At 43.9% G+C, this 19,876-nt stretch overlaps 2 protein-coding genes across 2 annotated transcripts; both read right to left on the bottom strand.

The window, feature by feature from the left end:
- Positions 1-105: 105 nt before the first annotated feature.
- Positions 106-6,467, bottom strand: PANX3 (pannexin 3). Its single transcript, XM_024557141.1, has 4 exons — positions 6,287-6,467; positions 4,917-5,059; positions 2,425-2,639; positions 106-745 (listed from the first exon to the last, which is right to left on the bottom strand). The coding sequence occupies exons 1-4, from the start codon at positions 6,465-6,467 to the stop codon at positions 106-108; spliced, it is 1,179 nt and encodes a 392-aa protein (XP_024412909.1).
- A 2,592-nt stretch (positions 6,468-9,059) lies between these two features.
- Positions 9,060-15,404, bottom strand: LOC112301734 (olfactory receptor 8A1). Its single transcript, XM_024557203.3, has 2 exons — positions 15,275-15,404; positions 9,060-12,598 (listed from the first exon to the last, which is right to left on the bottom strand). Exon 2 carries the CDS (start codon positions 12,577-12,579, stop codon positions 11,650-11,652), a length of 930 nt encoding a protein of 309 aa, XP_024412971.2. The 5' UTR covers positions 12,580-12,598; positions 15,275-15,404; the 3' UTR covers positions 9,060-11,649.
- Between the last annotated feature and the right edge of the window lie 4,472 nt (positions 15,405-19,876).

The raw sequence follows: 19,876 nt of genomic DNA, 5'->3' as shown, positions 1-19,876 counted from the left end.
AGGTTAGCAATTTTAAAAGTGGATTTTTATTTTTTATGTTAGTGAGGCTTGGGAGGAAGGAGAAAGACTTTTACCCATAAAATTTCCCACCCCGTTGTTTCTTAACTATGGGTTTCCGTCACGTGCCTGGTGAGTGAGGTGTTTAGGTTTTGAGGGTTCTAAGCCAGCTAATACAGTCATGAAATCAACCACGGTGTCAATGTTGTGCTTCTGGGTGGTCGTGTCTTTCAACACACGTAAAACATTCAACCAGCTAAAAGAGGTGAGCTCAGAGATGTTGGCTCGGAGGAAAAGAAGGATCACATTGAGGTCATTGATGGGGCACCCCAGCATCTTTCTGCTGAGGAGGTCAAACGCTGGGAGCATCTCATAGATGGATAGGAGCCGCTTGTCCCACTGACATAGCCGCGTGAGGTTGTAGATTATCACTGGAACCAGCAGGGTGTATACTGCTATGGTGGAGAGACTAACAATCTGGAAAACAGACAGGGAGGTCAGCCTGCACGTGATGAGATCAGGGATGTGGGTCTCATCGCTTAGCAGCCCTGTCTTGACAGAACAACTGAATTCCTTTAGGAAGAAGACATCCAGGTGGAAGTGGCCAAGGTACAGGTAGGTGGCCGAGGTGAAGAGGAGCAGGAGGGAGTTCCTCAGGAGGTAGGTAGCCACGAGTGAATGTGAGCGCTGCTTACATGCCAGGTACCGCTCAAGCAAGGGGAATTCAAAGTATCGTTCTTTCCGAGCCCTGGGTGGGGAAGAAATGAGGCAAGGTTAGGAGGGACCATTTAGAACCATATGCTAATGGAGCCACGTGGGGAAGTCACAGAATCTGTCTATCCAACTTGGCATTCTCAACTCCTGAAAATCCGCCTTCTTTGAGTGTAACCAACCCTCTCCCCCAAAGGAGGTAAATAAGGATATCTTAATTCTCCAAGCAATGAGTGCAGTGCAGTAAACCCAGTGAATGATCAATGAACAATCAGTTGTCACACTGGATTTCTGCCTAGCAAGGCAGAGTAAGCCTCTAAGCAGAAGAAGAAACCTCTTAGGAAGCAGTAAGGCTTATTAAATTAGCACTGGCCGGAGAGTCTAAATAAACATATTCTGGTTCATGGTCTGTATACTCTGTATGACAGGCCAATCCAGTTATTTTATAAAAGTAAATGTGCTAACAAGTACTTGCTGAGAGCTGTGGGGTTCAGGTACACACAAGCCAGTCTCTGTTCTGAAGACGTTTGCCGTCTGGCTTGTGGGGAGGGGGCAGATAAGATATACAAACATAAAGTAAAAATAGCGCTTGGTTCGTTAAAATGATGCGTACAACCCGTGGTAGCTGTAAATTAGGAGAGGGAGGATAACCGTATGGGCTGAGTGTTCAGAAACCTTTACGGAAAATATTGTTGTAGAGATGGCCTTCAAAAGATAAGAGTTCAGAAAGAGTACGTGCACAAACACGAGACAGAATATGGTTTCAAATCTTAGCTCAACTGTCCTCTTGGTGGGGCCCACCCTGGCCATTCTATTTAAAACTGTACCACTCCACAACCTTCCAGCTTTCCTGATCACCCCACCCTTACCCTGCTTGACTTTTTTTCTTCCAACTGCTTATTTTCTACCATATAATTTACACATGTGTTGAGTATTCATTGTCTGTTTTCTCTCAATAGAATATAAGCCCCACGTGGGTAGGTGTATTTTGTCTCCTCCCCACCTCTGGTCCTCAATGCACACACAGACATGTATCTCTAAAGCACCCAGACCAGTGCCTGGTGCTCGTAAATGGTGGCTGACTGACTTGTTTAGGAGAAAAGAAGGAGACTGCCTAGGTAGAGTGGAAAATTTCTGTCGCTTAGTAGTTAGAAGTTTGAGAAAGTGGTTGGTGACAGTGTATGTAGCAGGCCTTGGAAAAACACTTGGAAGATCATGGATATTCTTCTATATGCATGAGGGGAGCTATTGGAGGTTTCTGAGCAGGGGGGTGGCACATGAAAGTAGCAGTTTAGAGCATTTAATCCCTTGCAGACCCTGTGTTTACCTGTAAACTAGAGGCAGAGCCCTTTCTCTTCTCCCTGTATGCCAGTGATAGCAAGTGAATGAGAGGATGTGTCAACTGCTCTGCACCTCGGAGAAGGTGGGTACACAGGGGTGCTCAACCTTTTGGTGTCTTGGCCACACTGGAGGAAGAAGAGATGTCTCGGGCCACACATAAATTCATCGCGATACACAATCACAAAGAAAATCTCATAAATTTACAATTTTGTGTTGGGCTGCATTCACAGCTATCCTGGGCTGCATGCAGCCTGTGGGCTACAGGTTGGACACCCCACCCTGTCCTGGTAAAGGACAGTTTGAACATTACTCTGCAAGGAAATCACATTGATGCTTGGCAGGGTCCTTCAGAAAGGAGTGGAAGAGACAACTCACTTTTCCAGATCATCCCAGAAGTCATCGGGGTCCGAGCTCATGTGCTGGATCTTCAGCATGTGCTGTACCAGGCGGATGGAGCGGTTGTAGGATTTGTCCAGTTCGCTGATGATGAACAGCAGGTCTGAGCTGAGGGCCGGCACAGCTGTGTACTGCCACAGCAGAACTGGCAGGTACATGACCATGGCCAGGGCCAGCAGGGAGTAGGGGAGGGCCTGCGGGGTGAGAGTGAGCTGCGGAGGGAGGCCCAGGGTGTTGGGACCTTGTGGACAGAGCTCTGAGTGTGGGGCTTCTGCCTCAGAAGGGAAAAGAGCTGCCACAGGCCCAGGTTGTAAGGCTCTCTATTGACCTGGCTGAATACAGTGAGGCCCAGGAGAGAAGGGATAGTGGATCTCCACACTCCCCAGCTCAACTTTTCTGATATGGGGTCTGTGTAGGTTCCCAGGAAGGAGAGAGGCAAGAGGAAGAAAGAGAGGGCATGTGGAAGGGAGAGAGAAAGGAAGGAAGGAAGGGAGAGAGGGATGGGGGATGGAGCAGCAGGTAGGTGTGTAGAGAGCAAGAGGGCTCTCGGTTCCCCATGCATGTCAGCCGGGGTAGCTAACCAGAAATTACGGCCAACATGGTCACAGCATCCCAGGGGAGGGTGTCTTTATTCTCAGTCTTCCACTTTTCTTTCTGACTGTTTCAGGTTCTTATCACCAAACATCCAGAGTCCATTAGCTAAGTCCAGCAGAAGGCCCCATCACTGCTGACTTGTGTTTAGACCCTCCAGAGAAGAGGTCAAATCCCTTTTCCTTTGCTGCCCCCTCTCAGGAGCTACCTGAGATAATGGACTTTTCTTTGTTTCCTCATCATACTTACCATACCTAACAGGCTGGAACCATGATTCTGCCCACAGTAAAAACTCCTATAGAGGCTTTGAAAGCTGCATTTGTGTTAGGTGCTTAACATGCACAGTTTCATTTGATCCTCACGAGGGCGCTGTCAGGTGGGTACTATTAGTGTCTCTGTTTTATAAAGAAACTGAAGTGTGAAAATATTAAGTAACTTGTACAAGTTTCACATCTAGAAGGTAAGCGAATGGGAATTGGGACTCAGCAGTCTGGTTTTGGAGTTTATTCCCTTATGATTGCTTGCTACAGCTTTTCTGAACCAGGGCTCTTTGATTTTGGGGGAGAGTTTGAAGAAAAAGAAGGAGGACACATATTTGGTTGCATCTAGATAGAGGAGCAAAGTGTGTGTGTGTGTGTGTGTGTGTGTGTAAGTGTAAGAGAGAGTTTCAGAACTAAACGACAAAGACGTGTTGGGAAAGGCACACTAGACCGTGAGAGAAAATTAGAACTTCTCCACACCTGTTTAAAAAATGACATTTCTTGAAAACAAACTCTTCACCCCTAGAGATTTAACTCTTTTCTGACATGAATTCCCTCTGTACTATCCCGAACTTGTTGCCCCCCAGATGCTGCTCAAACACTTCCAGTGACAGAGACCTTGTGGCCTCTTTGCATTAATTTTCTGGTTTTGTCTGGGTCCTGGAGCTGCGGTGTTTTGAGACCTAGTAAACGTGTCATAACAACAAAATGTTATGAGTGACTTCTGACTAAACGTTGGGAACTGGACATATAAATGACTTCTGCTCCTGAATGACAATAAAGAGATAAAAAAGACATAATCCTGTAAGGACAAAGAAAACAGGAGAGGACACAGAGCAAAAAAAATGCTGAAAACTGAAAAGCAGTTGTGTGACCAGCGACAGCAGCCTGTGGGGGGATGGGAAGTTGAGGCAGGAGCAAGCGAGCTCTTTTGCACCACAGAACCAGAAAGACTCAGGAGTTAGAGACACCAGTTGCCTCTGAAAGTGGGGCTGAAAACAAGAGTATTGAAAATCCGGCCCCACAGATTCTTTCCGTAACAGGACGCACTCAGTGACTACTCTGTCCCTGCCCTGGCAGAAGGCTGTGGTCTACTCCTCAGAAACATTAAACCAGAGAGATTCTGCACTTGGGTCCATTGAGGACAGGGGGACCACGCTGAGAACCCAGCGGAAGTTAAATGAATACTGAATGCTGATACCCACATCTGAGTTCCCAGAGGGTTGGCAGCTCGGCCTGACATCCACTCCACCCTGCCCCCTCCACACAAATTAGGGATTGAATCATTCTCCTTGGGAAAACTGACCAGCCCAAGAGAATGAATTACAGATGCTGACATTTGAGGTTTTCCCAATGAAATGGCCCAAGGGCTCTCCTTAAACTGAAGGCTGCCTGCTGGTCAGCAAGCTCATCCATCAGCACAAAACCTCCACTCAGATAACGGTGAGAAACCAAAGATCTCCAGACGTTCGAAGAACACCCGACACCTGAACGTCAATGGCCAACACGTGAAAGGGGAGGGGTGGCGAAGAGGAAGAGAGAAAATGTTTATAATGATGCAGTCCAGGCCCGCCCCACTCAGCCATGAAGCTGGCCTGATTGAGTCTGAGCCCACTTTACCTTGTGAGGCCAGAGGGATTTCAGCTTGTACTGCCCAGGCTCACCCTGTTCATGGTGAACCAGTGAGTCCCAACAGGAACTGTCCACATAGGCCGCCTGCCGAACGCTGAAGTTACTGGGAGAGAAGCAGCTGATGGAAGACCCTGGAACCGGAATATACCTTTGAGGAAGCCCTGGGAATCCAGGGGACATTCAGCTAAAAGCTTTCTAGGAGCTGCCTCCACAGCTCTGCCAATTTGTGTACCTGGTAGGCACTTTCTTCTTCCCATGCCCAAGTTTCTGGGTCTGGCAAACCCATGTCGCTGTCGGACGGGCATGACAGGACAGCACTCTGCTGTTTGACTCAGGCCTGCCCGTGTGCCGGCTTCCCTTTAATACCTGCCAGTTTTTTTTCTCTCTGAGCTCCCCCAGACAGGCAGGCAGTAGGGGGGGGGGGGTCACAGGGTGGGAGGTAGGGGTGTGTGGGGGGAGAGGGGAAAGAGGTTCCCTGCACTCTTGCAGTTTGGCACCAGAAGGCTTTCAGTTTCATGGTGAGAGAGCTGACACCTTTGGGTCCTAAAGTTTAGAGGATTGATTGCCTGGATTCCTGAACCTAAAGAGAAAAGGTGCACAAACGGTGCTGGAAGGAAAGTGGGCTTGGAGGCAGAATCTCTCGTTTTTGGTTTTCCCATCATTTTCTAGATAGAGGCAGAAATGGGAACCAGTACTTCTCCCCATTGTGGGTAAAGGGAGAGGTTGGCACACTTCTTTGGGAAATGTAGTAAGCTACTCACACAGCCAGGAAAGAAAGCCAGAAATCCCAATTCTCTTTAACAGAGGGGGCATGTTTGCTGAGTTAATCTGTCCCCTAGGACACTACATACATGTGTGTGCTAATGTTAGTGTGTGGAGAGGAAGGAATGGACTTACTCACCGATGATGTGCTAAGCTCTCTTGGGCACTTAACATATGCTCTTAAGTCTTCCGGTATCCCGGGAGGTGGGGAGCAGGAGGAAGGCTCCAAGAAGGTAAGAGACTTATCGAAAGCATGGATGACCAAGACCTTTAGATGTCCTGGGTCCCAAAAAGATTACAGGCCCCCCAATCTCCTTCATCCATACAAAATCAAAAGTTTAATTATTGCAATGACATAAAACACATGAATACTGAAATTTAAACTAAATTTTTTTTTTTGCAAAATTTTGGAAATTACTTTCAAAAATATTTGCCTTTGCTGGTACTTTAAACTCATGCATAATCAGCCTTTTGGGTAATGCCCAGGCCAATCATAACACCTAGATGATGTGGGAGCTGCCTCACTTTAGTACCCATGATGTAAAGAGAGAAATAAGGTAGAGTCTCCTATACACTGGGACTTGGAAGCCACTTACCGGAGGAGAACTCCTGGGCAAACGCCAGGGACATCAGCAACAGGGGGAAGCCCACAGCTACGAACTTGACCATGCGATCCAGGGGTAGTTCTAGACGTAGTCCTTTGAGGCGGGAGCCCCTGCGGTCAGGCAGCAGGGCATCTGACAGCATGTACTCTGCAGCTGTGTGTGCAAGTGACATGATGCTGCTGAGTTTTGGGGTGCACAGACAGCAGGAGGGGTCTCAGGATAGAGTGAGGAAATGACAGCTTCAAGCAGCTGGTTTTGAGCAGATAGTGCCTGCAACCCCAGCCTCATAGACATCTGTGCCAGGAGCAGGCACTGGTTCTCTAAATAACTGGACAGGCCCTGGGCCAGACACCTGGTAATTAGAGGGAAGCAAAGCTCAGTGGGTCCTCACTAGAGGAGGGTCGGGTGTCAGCCGGGATTGGTGCCAGGCTGCTCTCTCTGGACTGTCCTTGAGCAGATGGAGGCCTGTGGCTTTATGCTGCCCTCTTATTAATAAAGTATTTTTGGTGGGGTGGTGGAGAGAAGGCGGGCTGTGTGGCCAGCCCTCCCCCCATGTAATTGGTGCAGAATTTGGGTGGAGATTGCTTAATTGTGTTGAAGGTCCTCATTTTGTGGCTTGGGGTGGGGGTGGGGACCCCAAGACTCAGCTAGTACTGCTACTCCTACATAGAATTCTTTGTGCCAGTGATGAGATTTGCTTTGGGCTCAGGCTCTTTCTTAGAAAGGACTCCGTATTTAGTGTTAAAGTCCCTTCCCTGCCTCATATTTACAAGTTCCATATAGTTATCATTTTTAAGCCCCCATTTGTTCTTTAGAAAACTGAGGGACAGGTGGCAGTGTTGAATAGTGGAAAGAACATGACCTTTGACATTGGGAAGGAAAAGTCTTCCACTGGAGACCTGGCAGTACTCATTTTTTTTTTTAATTGTGTGACTTCAGGAAGTCACCACTTTGGCTCAGTATTCTCATCTATCAAATGGCATCATATTGTAATTTTACAAGATTGAGAGGATTGATTAAGAGTATTATATGTGAAGGTATTTTGTAAACTGTGAAATGTGGGGCAAATGTCAAGTTATTTCCATTTGGTGGGGTCGGATCAGTGGGAAAGCACTGGGGCATAGGGCATCTACCCTGAGAGGCCCTGACCTTGGCCTTCACACTGGTCCCCTCTGGTTGTGGCCTTCCACAAGGCAAAGAGTCCATGGGGCCAAAGGGATATACCCAGTCAGAGCCTATGTGCTTGCTCTGGATCACTCCTGGCACCTGGGGTGCTGTAATTCCATGCCTAGGAGGCACCAGCCTGTTTCCAAGGCCTGTGCAGGCCTTTTCCTTGGGTGCATCCTCGAGTGGGCAAATCTGGTTGCTGGTGTGCACCCCTGGGACTAAAGAATGGCTCCTTGTGGGAGTTTGGGTGGAACTAAGAAGAGCTGGGATGCCCACACATGCAATTATGAGGCTTATTGCAACGTGGGGATTTTGCTGGGTTGGGAAGGGACCTTGGGAGTCTGAGAATTCTAAATTTAAACCCGGCATCCATGATCATTAGGAAGGGGTGTGTGTGTGCCTAAATATGTTAAGGTAGGCAGATAGAACATATTTTATTTAACAGTTTGCTGATTAATTTATAGCATTTAATTTTTCAGATACGTGGTATGTGGACCTCTATTTGAACTGTTTTTCCTGGGCCCACAAATGTTTGTCCTGGGCCTGCCTCTCTCCCTGTCCCCAGGCTAGGGCCCAGCTCTGATTCACGGCTGCCCTGTGCGCGCTACCTGGGGTGCCCCGGCATGGGGGCAAGAGCAGGGATCCTTTATTTCCTTTCACTTCAGCCTCTCCACACTCTCATTTCTCTGTCTTTTCATTATGTGTGTTTTGGCCAAAGGTTTATTATTGGTTTGTATCCAAGTATTTTCTTTTGATTTTAAAAAATAGTTTACATTTTTTATTGAATGAAGTATAAAACACATACATTCCTAGACACCTAAGTGGGTGGTTCAATCAACTTTCATCTGAACAGGAAACAGAAGGTTACTAACACCCCAGAAGCCCTCTTTGTGCTCTTTTCTAATAATTATCACTTCCCAAAGGGTAATATTATCCTAACTTCTAGTGGCACAGATGAATTTTGTCTCATTACACTTTACAGAAATGGAATCATGTGTATATACACTTTTGTGTTGGGCTTCTCTTCTTCTACATCATATGCACCTTAGGGTGCATCTAGGAAAAGCAATTTTTATTTGTTTCTTTTCCTCACTCCCTACTTCCATGTGTTTTAGCTCTCTAGGTAACCATTCTAACCTGCCTAATAAGTGTTTTAGTAGTTATTTTTTTTCTAAATGTGCTTTTTTTCTGGTTTGTGTATATGTAACTTTAATATACATGAATAACATTGTTTTATATCTCATTATTCTTACTTTTCTCAGGTACCACTATGGCTCTAAGCCTCTAAGCTATGTAGCCTGTGGCTAATCCTTTGCTTCTCACTGCTACACTTGTATCTATTTATTTACCCCTGGTGAGTGTAAAGAAGACCTTGTTTTATTCTGTGCTCCTCTGATAGCAATAGGTTTGAGCATCACCTTGTATACTGAGTGGCACTTCAAGGTTCCTACTCTGTAAATTGTTTGTTCTACACAATGTGCCCATTATATTTTGGGTTGATACTGAAGTTTCTAATATATGCCAGTGAGAAGATGTCTTCTTCCATTCCATTGTATTTCTACTACGTCTGTACCTGGTGTTCTTTACTGAACAAAAATGTGAATATTTAATGTTATCAAATCCATCAATTTATTTGATTTCTGGTTACTCCTCCTTAGATAACAAAGATATTTTCCTACATTTTCTTCTAATTGGAGGAGATCTATATGGTGAGGACTCAGTTCCTGCTGGAAGGAGGTCAAGAAAAAAAGGGCAGAATAGCCACTTGGCAATAACAGCTCTCTTAATATCCCCTCCACCCTCCTTGTAGTCGGGTCTAAAGGCTAAAATTACATAACACAGTTTCCCTTCTTGCTGGGGCCCTGGATGTGAATCAGTTTCCAGTATCTACATGCACTTGTGTGAGATTGGGAAATGGGAGTGAGGTGGTTCTCACACTTCAGTACATATCAGAATCATTGGAGGGCCCCACCCTGCTATTCTCTAGGTGTGGGGCAGGGTCTCCAGATTTTCATTGCCAGCAAAGTTTGCATGTGATACTCAAACTAACAACATGTGATACTGCAGTTGTTACTCAGCAGTTTTGTGAGTGTGTGAGGCACTTTTCCTGGTGGCAGGGGTCACAGTGGCAGCAGGAGCTTCCTGACCTCTGAGTCATGTCTATTGTGGAGTCAGCTTGGGGGCCCCCTCACCCCTTCCTCAGTCATTCAAAAAACTGTAAGCAAGTTATTCCTTGTATGCAATCTCCTTCTGCTTGAGAAAAGTAGTTATTTCTCTTTCTCATAAAAAAACACTGATTGATGCAATATCATACCAAAAATAGGTAGAAATGACAAGAGCATGTCCACAAATGCTGTGCACTCTATCAGGCTGCTAATTTTGAAACAAGCATCCTTGATGTCATTATAAATAGGGGAGAAAGCGTGTCCCATGGCCACTGGATTTACTGAGTGGGCTTGGCAGTAGATCTGTCAGTTATTTGAGCATGGCAAGAGACTCTGCGGCATGTGTAATGTAGGATGAACAAGCAGCCTGGTCTGTTTGGGATGCAGGGTTTCCCAGGATGTGGTGGGACTTTCAGTTCTAAAAGCAGATTGAGTTGGTCAGACTAGTGTAAGCTTTCCTTAGTCATCTTGAAGAACTCTCTCATGAATGGAAAGAGGCTAGGGCAGATGGTAAAAGGTGGGAGTCTGGTAAAATAGGTCTTTCCAGAATGTATCCAGCTATGTAATATGAAAAAGAGGCATTTACTGAAGAAGATACCAGACACAAGAAACATTTGACATAGGACAATGACACCTCAGTCCCTTTCAAAGTACGCACCTTGGGACCTCACACAGTTCTCCCAATCACCATCAGCTGCCCTGTGATATTTTCCTGAATTTCACCCATGGTCTGAAATCTCTTCCCTTTCAAAGGTAAAACGACAGAAGTTGCAAGGTGCCAAATCTGTGCTGTAGAGGGACTGAGTCATCTGGCTGACTTGATGTTTCTCCAAAGAACTCTGCACAGTGAGCTGCATGAGTGTATGTGCTGTGATAAAGCTGCCAGTCCCCAGTTGCCCATAGCTGCATCCTTCTGACTTACGGGAATAGTATCCACAGAAGAATGTTCAGGCTTAACGCAAACTTTGATGCAGACTCGTTGATCTTCTTGTTGAGTCATTTTGAATGCAATGGCCACACACTACATACACATACTCACTCAATGGCATCTACACTCCCCACCGACTAGCACAGTGAAGGCACCATAGTTCATGCATGTGCATTCGAGTCCAATCCCCTTGCCTGCCAGGTTACATCCATGTCTCACAAATCATTCTTGTTTTATTCATAATGGTTGGGCTGTTGCCAGACAGACCTTCTGTTTTCAGGAGGTGTATGAAACTAGAAGAACATAATTAGGCAGACTTAATAGGATGTTGAAAGGGAGTATTAACCTATAGCAAAGGGGATAATGATTGAGAGCCCGTACTGTGACCTGTAGAGTCACTCAGGCTTCAGTGTAAATCCCAGTGTCTTTGTTTGCCTGCTCTGTGACCTTCAGCAAGTGACTAAACCCAGTTTCCACATCTGTAAAGTGGGATAACATTAATACCTCTCTATTATGAAGTAAATGAAAGTAATACATATAAAGAATCGAAAAGAGTTGTAGACTCAGAATAAGCGCCCAAAACCATGTTAACAGCTAGTACTACTGTTACTAAGAAATTTACATAAAGAGATCAGGTAGAAATTCTTGTGCAGGAATAACTAGAAAGGAGAGTAAGAGTTTAGATGAGAAAGGGACTGTGTATCAGGTCTTGGTGGCTTTCAAATTCACCTCTCTTTGCTTTGCTTACTCCTAAATGTGAGACAGAGAGAGGGAGAGGGAAAGAGAGGGAGAGAGAGGGAGAATTGGGTTGATTAATATATTAAAACAATGATGACTCTCAATAGCAATGCAAAAGTCTGAGGACAGAGAAGATGGACCCCAAATGAGAGAAAACATAAACTTGAAATCAGCTGGCTTCAAGAAGCAGTGAGAGTAGAGAGATGGGAGGAAGGAAGAGGGAAGAAGCAAAGGAGACGCTCACCCATCCTTGCAGAACAGTGATTGTTCCCCATGGTGGCTGGGCATTCAGAGGGCTTCTTGTGGGTATTTATAACAATGACTTTTAAAATTAAGGAAGAGTACTAGCTTTTGCATCAAACCATTTTTCTCCTCAGTGTTTTCTGGATGGCAGCCTTTACCTCCTTGTTCCTCAAACTATAGATGAGGGGGTTCAGCATGGGGATTACTGTGGTGTAGAAGACAGAGGCCATGTTCTCCTGGGCCAGGGAACTGGCTGTGGAGGGTTTTAAGTACATGAATGTAGTAGATCCATAGAACATCCCCACAGCCGCAAGGTGGGCGCTGCAGGTGCTGAAGGCTTTGGACCTTCCTTCTGCAGTGCTGATGCCGAGGATGGTGGAGAAGATGAAGGCGTAGGAAACCAGGACTGTTAAGCAGGTGACTATGATGTTGAATCCAGCCAAAAAGAACATTGTCATCTCAACATCATAGGTGCTAGAGCAGGAGAGCTTCATGAGGGGGAGGATGTCACAAAAGTAATGACTGATGAGGACCTCACAATAGGGCAGTTGAATCATGAGGCCAGTCTCTATTGTTGAGCCAACAAGGCCCATGATGTAAACCACAGCCACCAGCAGGGAGCAGGCCTGATGAGACATGATAATGTTGTAAAGCAAAGGCCTGCAGATGGCAACATAGCGGTCATAGGCCATCACTGTGAGCATGTAACACTCAGCAACGACAAACACCACGAAGAAGTAGAGCTGTGCCATGCACCCTGCATAGGAGATGACGTTTTTTTCTGACAAGAAGTTCACCAGCATTTTCGGGGTGATGACAGAAGAGTAGCAGAGATCCACAAGTGACAGGTTGCTGAGGAAGAAGTACATGGGGGTGTGAAGCTGAGCATTCAGACCAATCAGAGTCATCATGCCCAGGTTCCCTATCATGGTGACTGTGTAGATACCAAGGAAGAGGAGAAAGAGGGGTAGCTGGAGATCTGGTCGCTTTGTTAATCCCCCGAGAATGAACACCACCACTGTAGAGTGATTTTCTGCAGCCATTCTCCTTTGTTTGGGAGCCCTGGGAGGGGAAGACAGAACTCTGTGAGAGGATGCATCTGGGACTGCTTGGTGAGGCTCGTTTTGTGCATTTGGGAACAGGTGAATGATTCTGGGTTCTTTTCTGATGCATCCTTCCCTCCCCCTGCTGTCTCTGAGAGGAAGACTAGACCCTGGGTGTTTCAAATTGAAGGAGATGAGGGGAAAAGGGGCCAAGATCTGGATCTTTTCACACTGGCATGTTTCTCAAATACCCTAGAGCTATTGTGCTTAAGTTTTCCCCAGACCAACTGCATCAGCATCTCCTGTATGGTAGTGAGGCAGACTCTCAGGCCTCACCCCACACCCACCAAGTCAGAAACTCTGGGGATGGGGCACCCCACTCTGGGCTCACCATTCTTTCCAGGCAATACCAATTCAGGCTAACGTTCGAGACCTTTTTCCCTGTAGGAAATAAGCAGTATATTTCATATTTTGTATCTGGAGATGTACTTTACTTAAAAAATGAAATTTAGCTGTAATCTATGCAATTCCCCCATACTAACTGCTGATGACTATGTGAACAGCCATCTCACATTGATGCAGTGTCAGGATGATGTAGTAGTTAAATCTGCATCACCGAGTACAAATTGATTTTTGTATCTGAAAGATGAAGAAATTAGTGATATCAATTCCAAAAGTGGTTGTAAAACTAATATTGGTCAATGCCCATTCAGAAAATTTTTTGAGGCTCTCATCTGCTATAAAAATGTGAGTCATTAGTTTGTTGGAATTGTTTGTTTGGTTTTCACTGAACTTGAGGCCATAGGACAGTCGTTCTCACCATCGCCTGTATGTTATCACTACCTGGAGCGTTTCAAAGGAAGGAATGATGTGTGGGTTCCACCAGCATAGGTTGATTTCATTGATCTGTGTTGCACCTGGGCCCAGGCACATAGTATACTCCAGATTAAGTGCCCAACAGCCATTATTATTATCAGTACTATTATTATTTTCATTATTTCAGACCATAACATTAAATGAACGATGACCCCATTATCCACCTACTGGCATAGTACTCAAATTAGAGACATGAACCTAGGCAGCATGGATCTTCATTGCTGGATATGGTACCTACAGACAAAGTGTGTCCAAGATGAATTTCCTAAGATAAAAACCATCAACCCTCAGCATTTTAATGCCTCCTTATGTAATTCCTAGATTTTCAATAGTGCCCTTCAAAGGCCCATGTTATTAACCCCTCCTACAATTGTTGGGTGTGAGGAGAAACGTGTTTACAGTAGGATTTTTACTCCCTTTTTGATGCCGAGGAAACTGAAGCGCCAGACTAAAAATGTCTGGGACATGGGACTCAGACTGCTCACTTGGTCTTTGGCTTCTCCCCTTGGCCACCGTGTGCAGCCTTGTGTACCTGCACTCCTCCAGCTCTAAGAAATGCTGTTCAGCGTGCTTTCCACCTGATGCCTTAGGTTGTGCATAGAAAATAAGGGTCATCTCTGTTATTCTGTCCACTCTCTAGGAAACTGAAGCTCTAGAATTAAATACGCTATCCTGTCATGCAGTGAGCTAGAGTCAGAAGTGGGCCGCAAACTCAGAACTTCTGACCACCAGTTCATTTATTCCTCTTAAGCTTTGTTGTTCTGCTGTAGGGTCTCTTTGTGTAGAAATTTACTATCATTCCCTAAACTTAATTTATTTTATTTTAGAGGCAGAGGAAAGAGTTTATTGCCAATTTTAGGTACCAATTATAGAAAATTACCAAGGCAGTATATGTGCATCGTTGAAAATGAGAAATACAAATAAGGAAAGTAAATAAATAAATAATACAGATAAGAAAACTATATAAAAAGAAAAAAAGAAAAAGTTACAAAGAAGAAGAAGACATAAAAATAAGCAAAAATAAAACACCATTTTCCTCTTCTTCTACATTTTTCAATGAATCTATGTATTCACATGTGTTGAAGTGTATATTTATTTTTTAAATATTTTAACATGTTTTTTAATGTAGCAATTTAAAATCCATTGTGTCATTTGGGTCCTATAATAATAACTTTGGCCCTACTTTTATTTCTTATACTTCGGTTTAAGATTCCTTAAGTCTTTAGGATGTGGCTAAAGAAAAGAATATCTGCATTGTATTGTGACCTTTATTTGTTAACTTATTGGTATCAGGGTATTTAAGAGGCATTTAACTTTGTAATGACTACTACCAGAGATAGCTCGGAGTTTTGACTATTATTTCCATTTATTACAAAGGAGACAATAAATTTCCCCTAGGTAACAGTAGATTAAAAATTCTAACATACCCTCTTCTACCTACTTTCCGCCTCTAAGACAACCAGAAAGACAGAAAATCTGTCTCGATTATACCATTACCAGAATTCAGGGTGCTTTAGAAAGCAGTGCAGAGTCGGTACCATTCCCTCAGCACAGTGCAAATGGGAAAATACCTGATCGCGTTGATTTAATTTTCACTCCCACAGTCATCTAATCACATAAATAAGGAGACATGCCCCCCACAGGGGATATAAATTATTACCTCTAGTTCACGAGACCATCAGAGGCTCGTGAAGACAACAAACAAAGAGAAAACACTTAGAGACAAAGGTGAACATATGGTTGGAAAGATCCTGCATTAAGAACAGGAGTCTGTGAAAGAAACATTGTTTTCATAAAATTGCTTGAAATCTGTAAGTACCTGTGCTGAGGCAAAATGGACAGTCTCCTGGAAATTTCAGAGGATGTCCTTGGTTTCAGCAATCAGGAAGTAAATATCAGGAAATGAGAGAACATAGAGACTTATTTCTAGTTCTACATTTACTCAAAGTGGCTGCACAGCCACAAAAAACGGGGTCACTGAGATTGGGAGACCTGGGTGTCTTTTTATATGTGTATGGGCAGAAGCTCTCATGGGATGAAGTCACTGCAGAGACTGGAGCCCTTACTGCAGGAGCAATTAAAGTGTTGGTTCACACCTCTGCTGTGAATCAAGTTTTGTCTCCCAGGTGTAGGAATTTTCCTTTCATTTAGAGTCATGTTATAGGTTGGAAAACTTAGAATCTAATGCCAGCATGCAAATATTTCATGAAGAACAACCCAATCATCCCCATCATTGCCCTCACCATCATCACCCTCACCATCATCATCATCATCACCATCATCACCATCACCACCCAAACCACATCAGTCATCACCATCAACATCATCACCAGTGACTACCATATGGTTATTCATCATTAGGCTTAATCAGCTTGGCTTAACATGTTAATTTTAAGGGGTCTTTAAGCTAATTCAAATATTTTACTAACACCAACCAGTCATACAATTTCAGCAAAGGAATTCATAAGGTACATTAACTTGTGAGCCTGCCGCTATACCTGCCTGCTGACAGAATGGAATAGCAGGAGGTTGAGGGGCATGAGAAGATAGACTTATAAGAACTCTTTTTACACTTATTCTCTTTCATATGTGAGATATGTTCATAACAAAATGTACTTTTCTAGAATACATTCTGTAATATATTATCCACAAAGTCTTGCAAAGGAAGTTTTTCTTAAGCTATTTTGACATAATTGCAGATTCACATGCAGTTGTAAGAAATAATATACAGAGACCCTTTGTGTCCTTTATATGGTTTCCCCCGATGATAACATTTTGCAAAATCATATGACGACATCGCACTCAGGAGAGTGCATGTTGCCAAATACAATTCACTGATCTTCTCAGATTTCCCCAGTTTTGCCAATACTCATTTGTACGTGTATGTATACATTTAGTTTGATGCAATTTTATCTCATGCATGGGTTCATGTATCCACCACACAGTTCAAATAAAAACATATCATTTTCATTTTCTGATACTCAGAATTATATTTTGGTTTCTATTATCCTGCAAAGGCGACTAGTTGTTCTTTTTTAGCATCTTTATACTCTACTTGTTTTATTCATTCATGTATTTTTGGGGAGGAGAAGGGAGGGAGAAAGAGGTTGAGAAAGAGGTAGAGAAATGTCCATGTGTGCTTGCCACTCCCAACCAGGAACCTGGCCCATGACCCAGGCATGTGCCCTGACTGGGAATCAAACCAGTGACCCTTTGGTTTCCCGTCCAGTGCTCAATCCATTGAGCCACACCAGCCAGGGCTAGAAAAAGTGAGGATTGAAACTATGAACAATAACATGGCAATAAATACATATCTATCAACAATTGAATCTAAAAAACAAAGTAAGCAAAGAAAGAACACAGACAGAATCACGTATCCATGTATCCATTCTGACAGTGAGCATTTTGATGGTTGCCAGATGGGAAGGGGGTGTGGGGCAATGGGTGAAGAGGTGAGGGCATTGAGAAGTACAAATAGGTACTTACAGAATAGCCATGAGGATGCAAAGTGTGGTATGGGAAATGGAGAAGGCAAAGAATTTACACAAATGACCCATGGCCATGAACAATGGTGTGGGGACTTCCTTAGTTGGTTTAGGTTGCTTGGTGGAGAGGGGGAAAGAGGAAGAAATTGGAAAAATTGTAATGCCATAATCCATAGAATATGATAAAAGGAAGAAAAGCAGAGAGAGACAGACACAGAGACTACCAGCAGTGTCCTTTACTGAAGAAAAATCTGAATTTTAATCTTATAAAATTCACTAACTTATTCGGCTTTCTGTTTCTCATTCTTAGATAACAAAGATATTTTCCTACATTTTCTTCTAATTAGAGAGATCTATAGTGGTGAGGACTCAGTTCCTGCTGGAAGGAGGTCAAGAAAAAAAGGGCAGAATAGCTACTTGGCAATAATATGTCTCTCAATATCCCTTCCACCTACCTTATAGACAGCTCAAAAAGCTAAAATTCCATATCCCAGTTTCCCTTGTAGCTGAGGCACTGGATGTGAATCAGTTTCCAGTATCTACATGCACTTGTGTGAGATTGGGAAGATGGGAGTGAGGTGGTTCTCCCACTCCAGTACATATCAGAATCATTGGAGGGCCCCACCCTGCTATTCTCTAGGTGTGGGGCAGGGTCCCCAGATTTTCATTGTCAGAAGTTTTCATGTGATACTCAAACTAGGGTGAAGTAGTTACTTAGCAGTTTTGTGAGTGTGTGAGGCATTTTTCCTGGTGGCAGGGGTCACAGTGGCAGCAAGAGCTTCCTGACCTCTGAGTCATATCTATTGTGGAGTCAGCTTAGGAGCCCCTCACCCCTTTTCAGTCATTCAAAAAACTGAAGCAAGTTATTCCTTGTATGCAACCTCTTTCTGCTTGAAAAAACTAGTTATTTCTCTTTCTCATAAAAAAACACTGATTGATACAATATTATACCAAAAATACCTAGAAATGACAAGAGCATGTCCACAAATGCTTTGCTCTCTATCAGGCTGCTGATTTTGAAACAAGCATCCTTGATGTCATTATAAATAGGGGAGAAAGCTTGTCCGATGGCCACTGGATTTACTGAGTGGGCTTGGCAGTGGATCTGTCAGTTGTTTGAGCATGGCAAGAGACTCTGCGGCATGTGTAATGTAGGATGAACAAGCAGCCTGGTCTGTTTGGGATGCAGGGTTTCCCAGGATGTGGTGGGACTTTTCAGTTCTAAAAGCAGATTGAGTTGGTCAGACTAGTGTAAGCTTTCCTTAGTCATCTTGAAGAACTCTCTCATGAATGGAAAGAGGCTAGGGCAGATGGTAAAAGGTGGGAGTCTGTGAAAATCGGAGGTCTTTCCAGAATGTATCCAGCCATGTAATATGAAACACAGACATTTATTGGAGAAGATACAAGACACAAGAAACATTGTACATAGGACAATGACACCTCAGTTCCCTTCAAAGTACGCACCTTGGGACCTCACACAGTTCTCCCAATCGCCATGAACTGCCATGTGATAGTTTCCTAGATCTCACCCATGGCCTGAAATCTCTTCCCTTTCAAAGGTGATTTTACTTTTGGGAAAAGACAGAAGTTGCAAGGTGCCAAAAATGTGCTGTAGAGGGGCTGAGTCATCTGGCTGACTTGATGTTTCTCCAAGGAACTCTGCACAGTGTGCTGCATGAGTGTATGTGCTGTGATAAAGCTGCCAGTCCCCAGTTGCCCATACCTGCATCCTTCTGACTTATGGGAATAGTATCCACAGAAGAATGTTCAGGCTTAATGCAAACTTTGATGCAGACTCATTGATCTTCTTGTTGCGTCATTTTGAATATGATGACCATACACTAGATACACAAACTCACTGAATCGCATCTACAGCCCCCACCAACTAGCACAGTGAAGGCACCATAGTTCATGCATGCATGTTCACGTCCAATTGCCCTGGCTGCCAGGTTACATCCATGTCTCACCAATCATTCTTGTTTTATTCAAAATGATTGGCTTTTTCTGGACAGACCTTTTGTCTTCAGGAGGCGTTTGAAACTAGAAGCACATAATTAGGCAGACTTAATTGGATGTCCAAAGGGAGTATTAGCCTAGAGCAAAGGGATAATGATTGAGAGCCAGTAGTGTGGCCACTAGAGTCACTCATGCTTCAGTGTAAATCCCAGTGTCTTTGTTTGCCAGCTCGGTGACCTTGAGCAAGTGACTAAACCCAGTTTCCACATCTACAAAGTGGGATAATATAAATACCTCCCTACTGCGAAATATAATGAAAAAAATACATATAAAGCATCGAGAGGAGTTATAGACTCAGAATAAGCACCCGAAACCATGATAACATGTAGTATTACTGTTACTAAGAAAATTACATAAAGACATCAGGTAGAAATTCTTGTGCAGGAATAACTAGAATGGAGAGTAAGAGTTGAGATGAGAAAGGGACTGTGTATCAGGTCTTGGTGGCTTTCAAAATCACCTCTCTTTGCTTTGCTTACTCCTAAATGTGAGACAGAGAGAGGGAGAGGGAAAGAGAGGGAGAGAGAGGGAGAATTGGGTTGATAATACATTAAAACAATGAGGACTCTCAATATCAATTCAAGAGTTTTAAGAAAGAGAAGATGGACCCCAAATGAGAGAAAGTGTGAACTTGAAATCAGCTGGCTTCCATAATTTTTTCATCCACTCATTTGCCCAATGGAATTCTACACAGCAGAGAGAAACAAGGAGCTTATACCCTTTGCAATGTATGGATGGAACTGGAGAGCATTATGCTAAGTAAAATAAGCCCGGCGGTGAGGGACAAATAACATATGATCTCACCTTTACCTGGAAAATAATCAACAAAAGAAAAAAGCAAACAAAATATAAACAGAGACATTGAAATTAAGAATATTGTAACAATACCCACAGGGGAGTGGGGAGGGGATAGTGGGGAG

The sequence above is a fragment of the Desmodus rotundus genome, chromosome 7 (assembly GCF_022682495.2).
Source record: "Desmodus rotundus isolate HL8 chromosome 7, HLdesRot8A.1, whole genome shotgun sequence".
Lineage (NCBI taxonomy): Eukaryota > Metazoa > Chordata > Mammalia > Chiroptera > Phyllostomidae > Desmodus > Desmodus rotundus.
Note: the sequence above shows the minus strand (reverse complement) of the source record. Positions and strands in the feature narration are given on the sequence as shown.

What these genes read in the sequence shown, in the direction of transcription:
- PANX3 (XM_024557141.1), bottom strand. Translation starts at nt 6,467, where the DNA reads ATGTCACTTGCACACACAGCTGCAGAGTACATGCTGTCAGATGCCCTG. An exon ending in TGCCCAGGAGTTCTCCTCCG is followed by an intron (nt 5,060 to 6,286) that starts GTAAGTGGCTTC and finishes TTCCGGTTCCAG; the next exon opens with GGTCTTCCATCAGCTGCTTC. An exon ending in TTCTGGGATGATCTGGAAAA is followed by an intron (nt 746 to 2,424) that starts GTGAGTTGTCTC and finishes TTCCCCACCCAG; the next exon opens with GGCTCGGAAAGAACGATACT.
- LOC112301734 (XM_024557203.3), bottom strand. Translation starts at nt 12,579, where the DNA reads ATGGCTGCAGAAAATCACTCTACAGTGGTGGTGTTCATTCTCGGGGGA.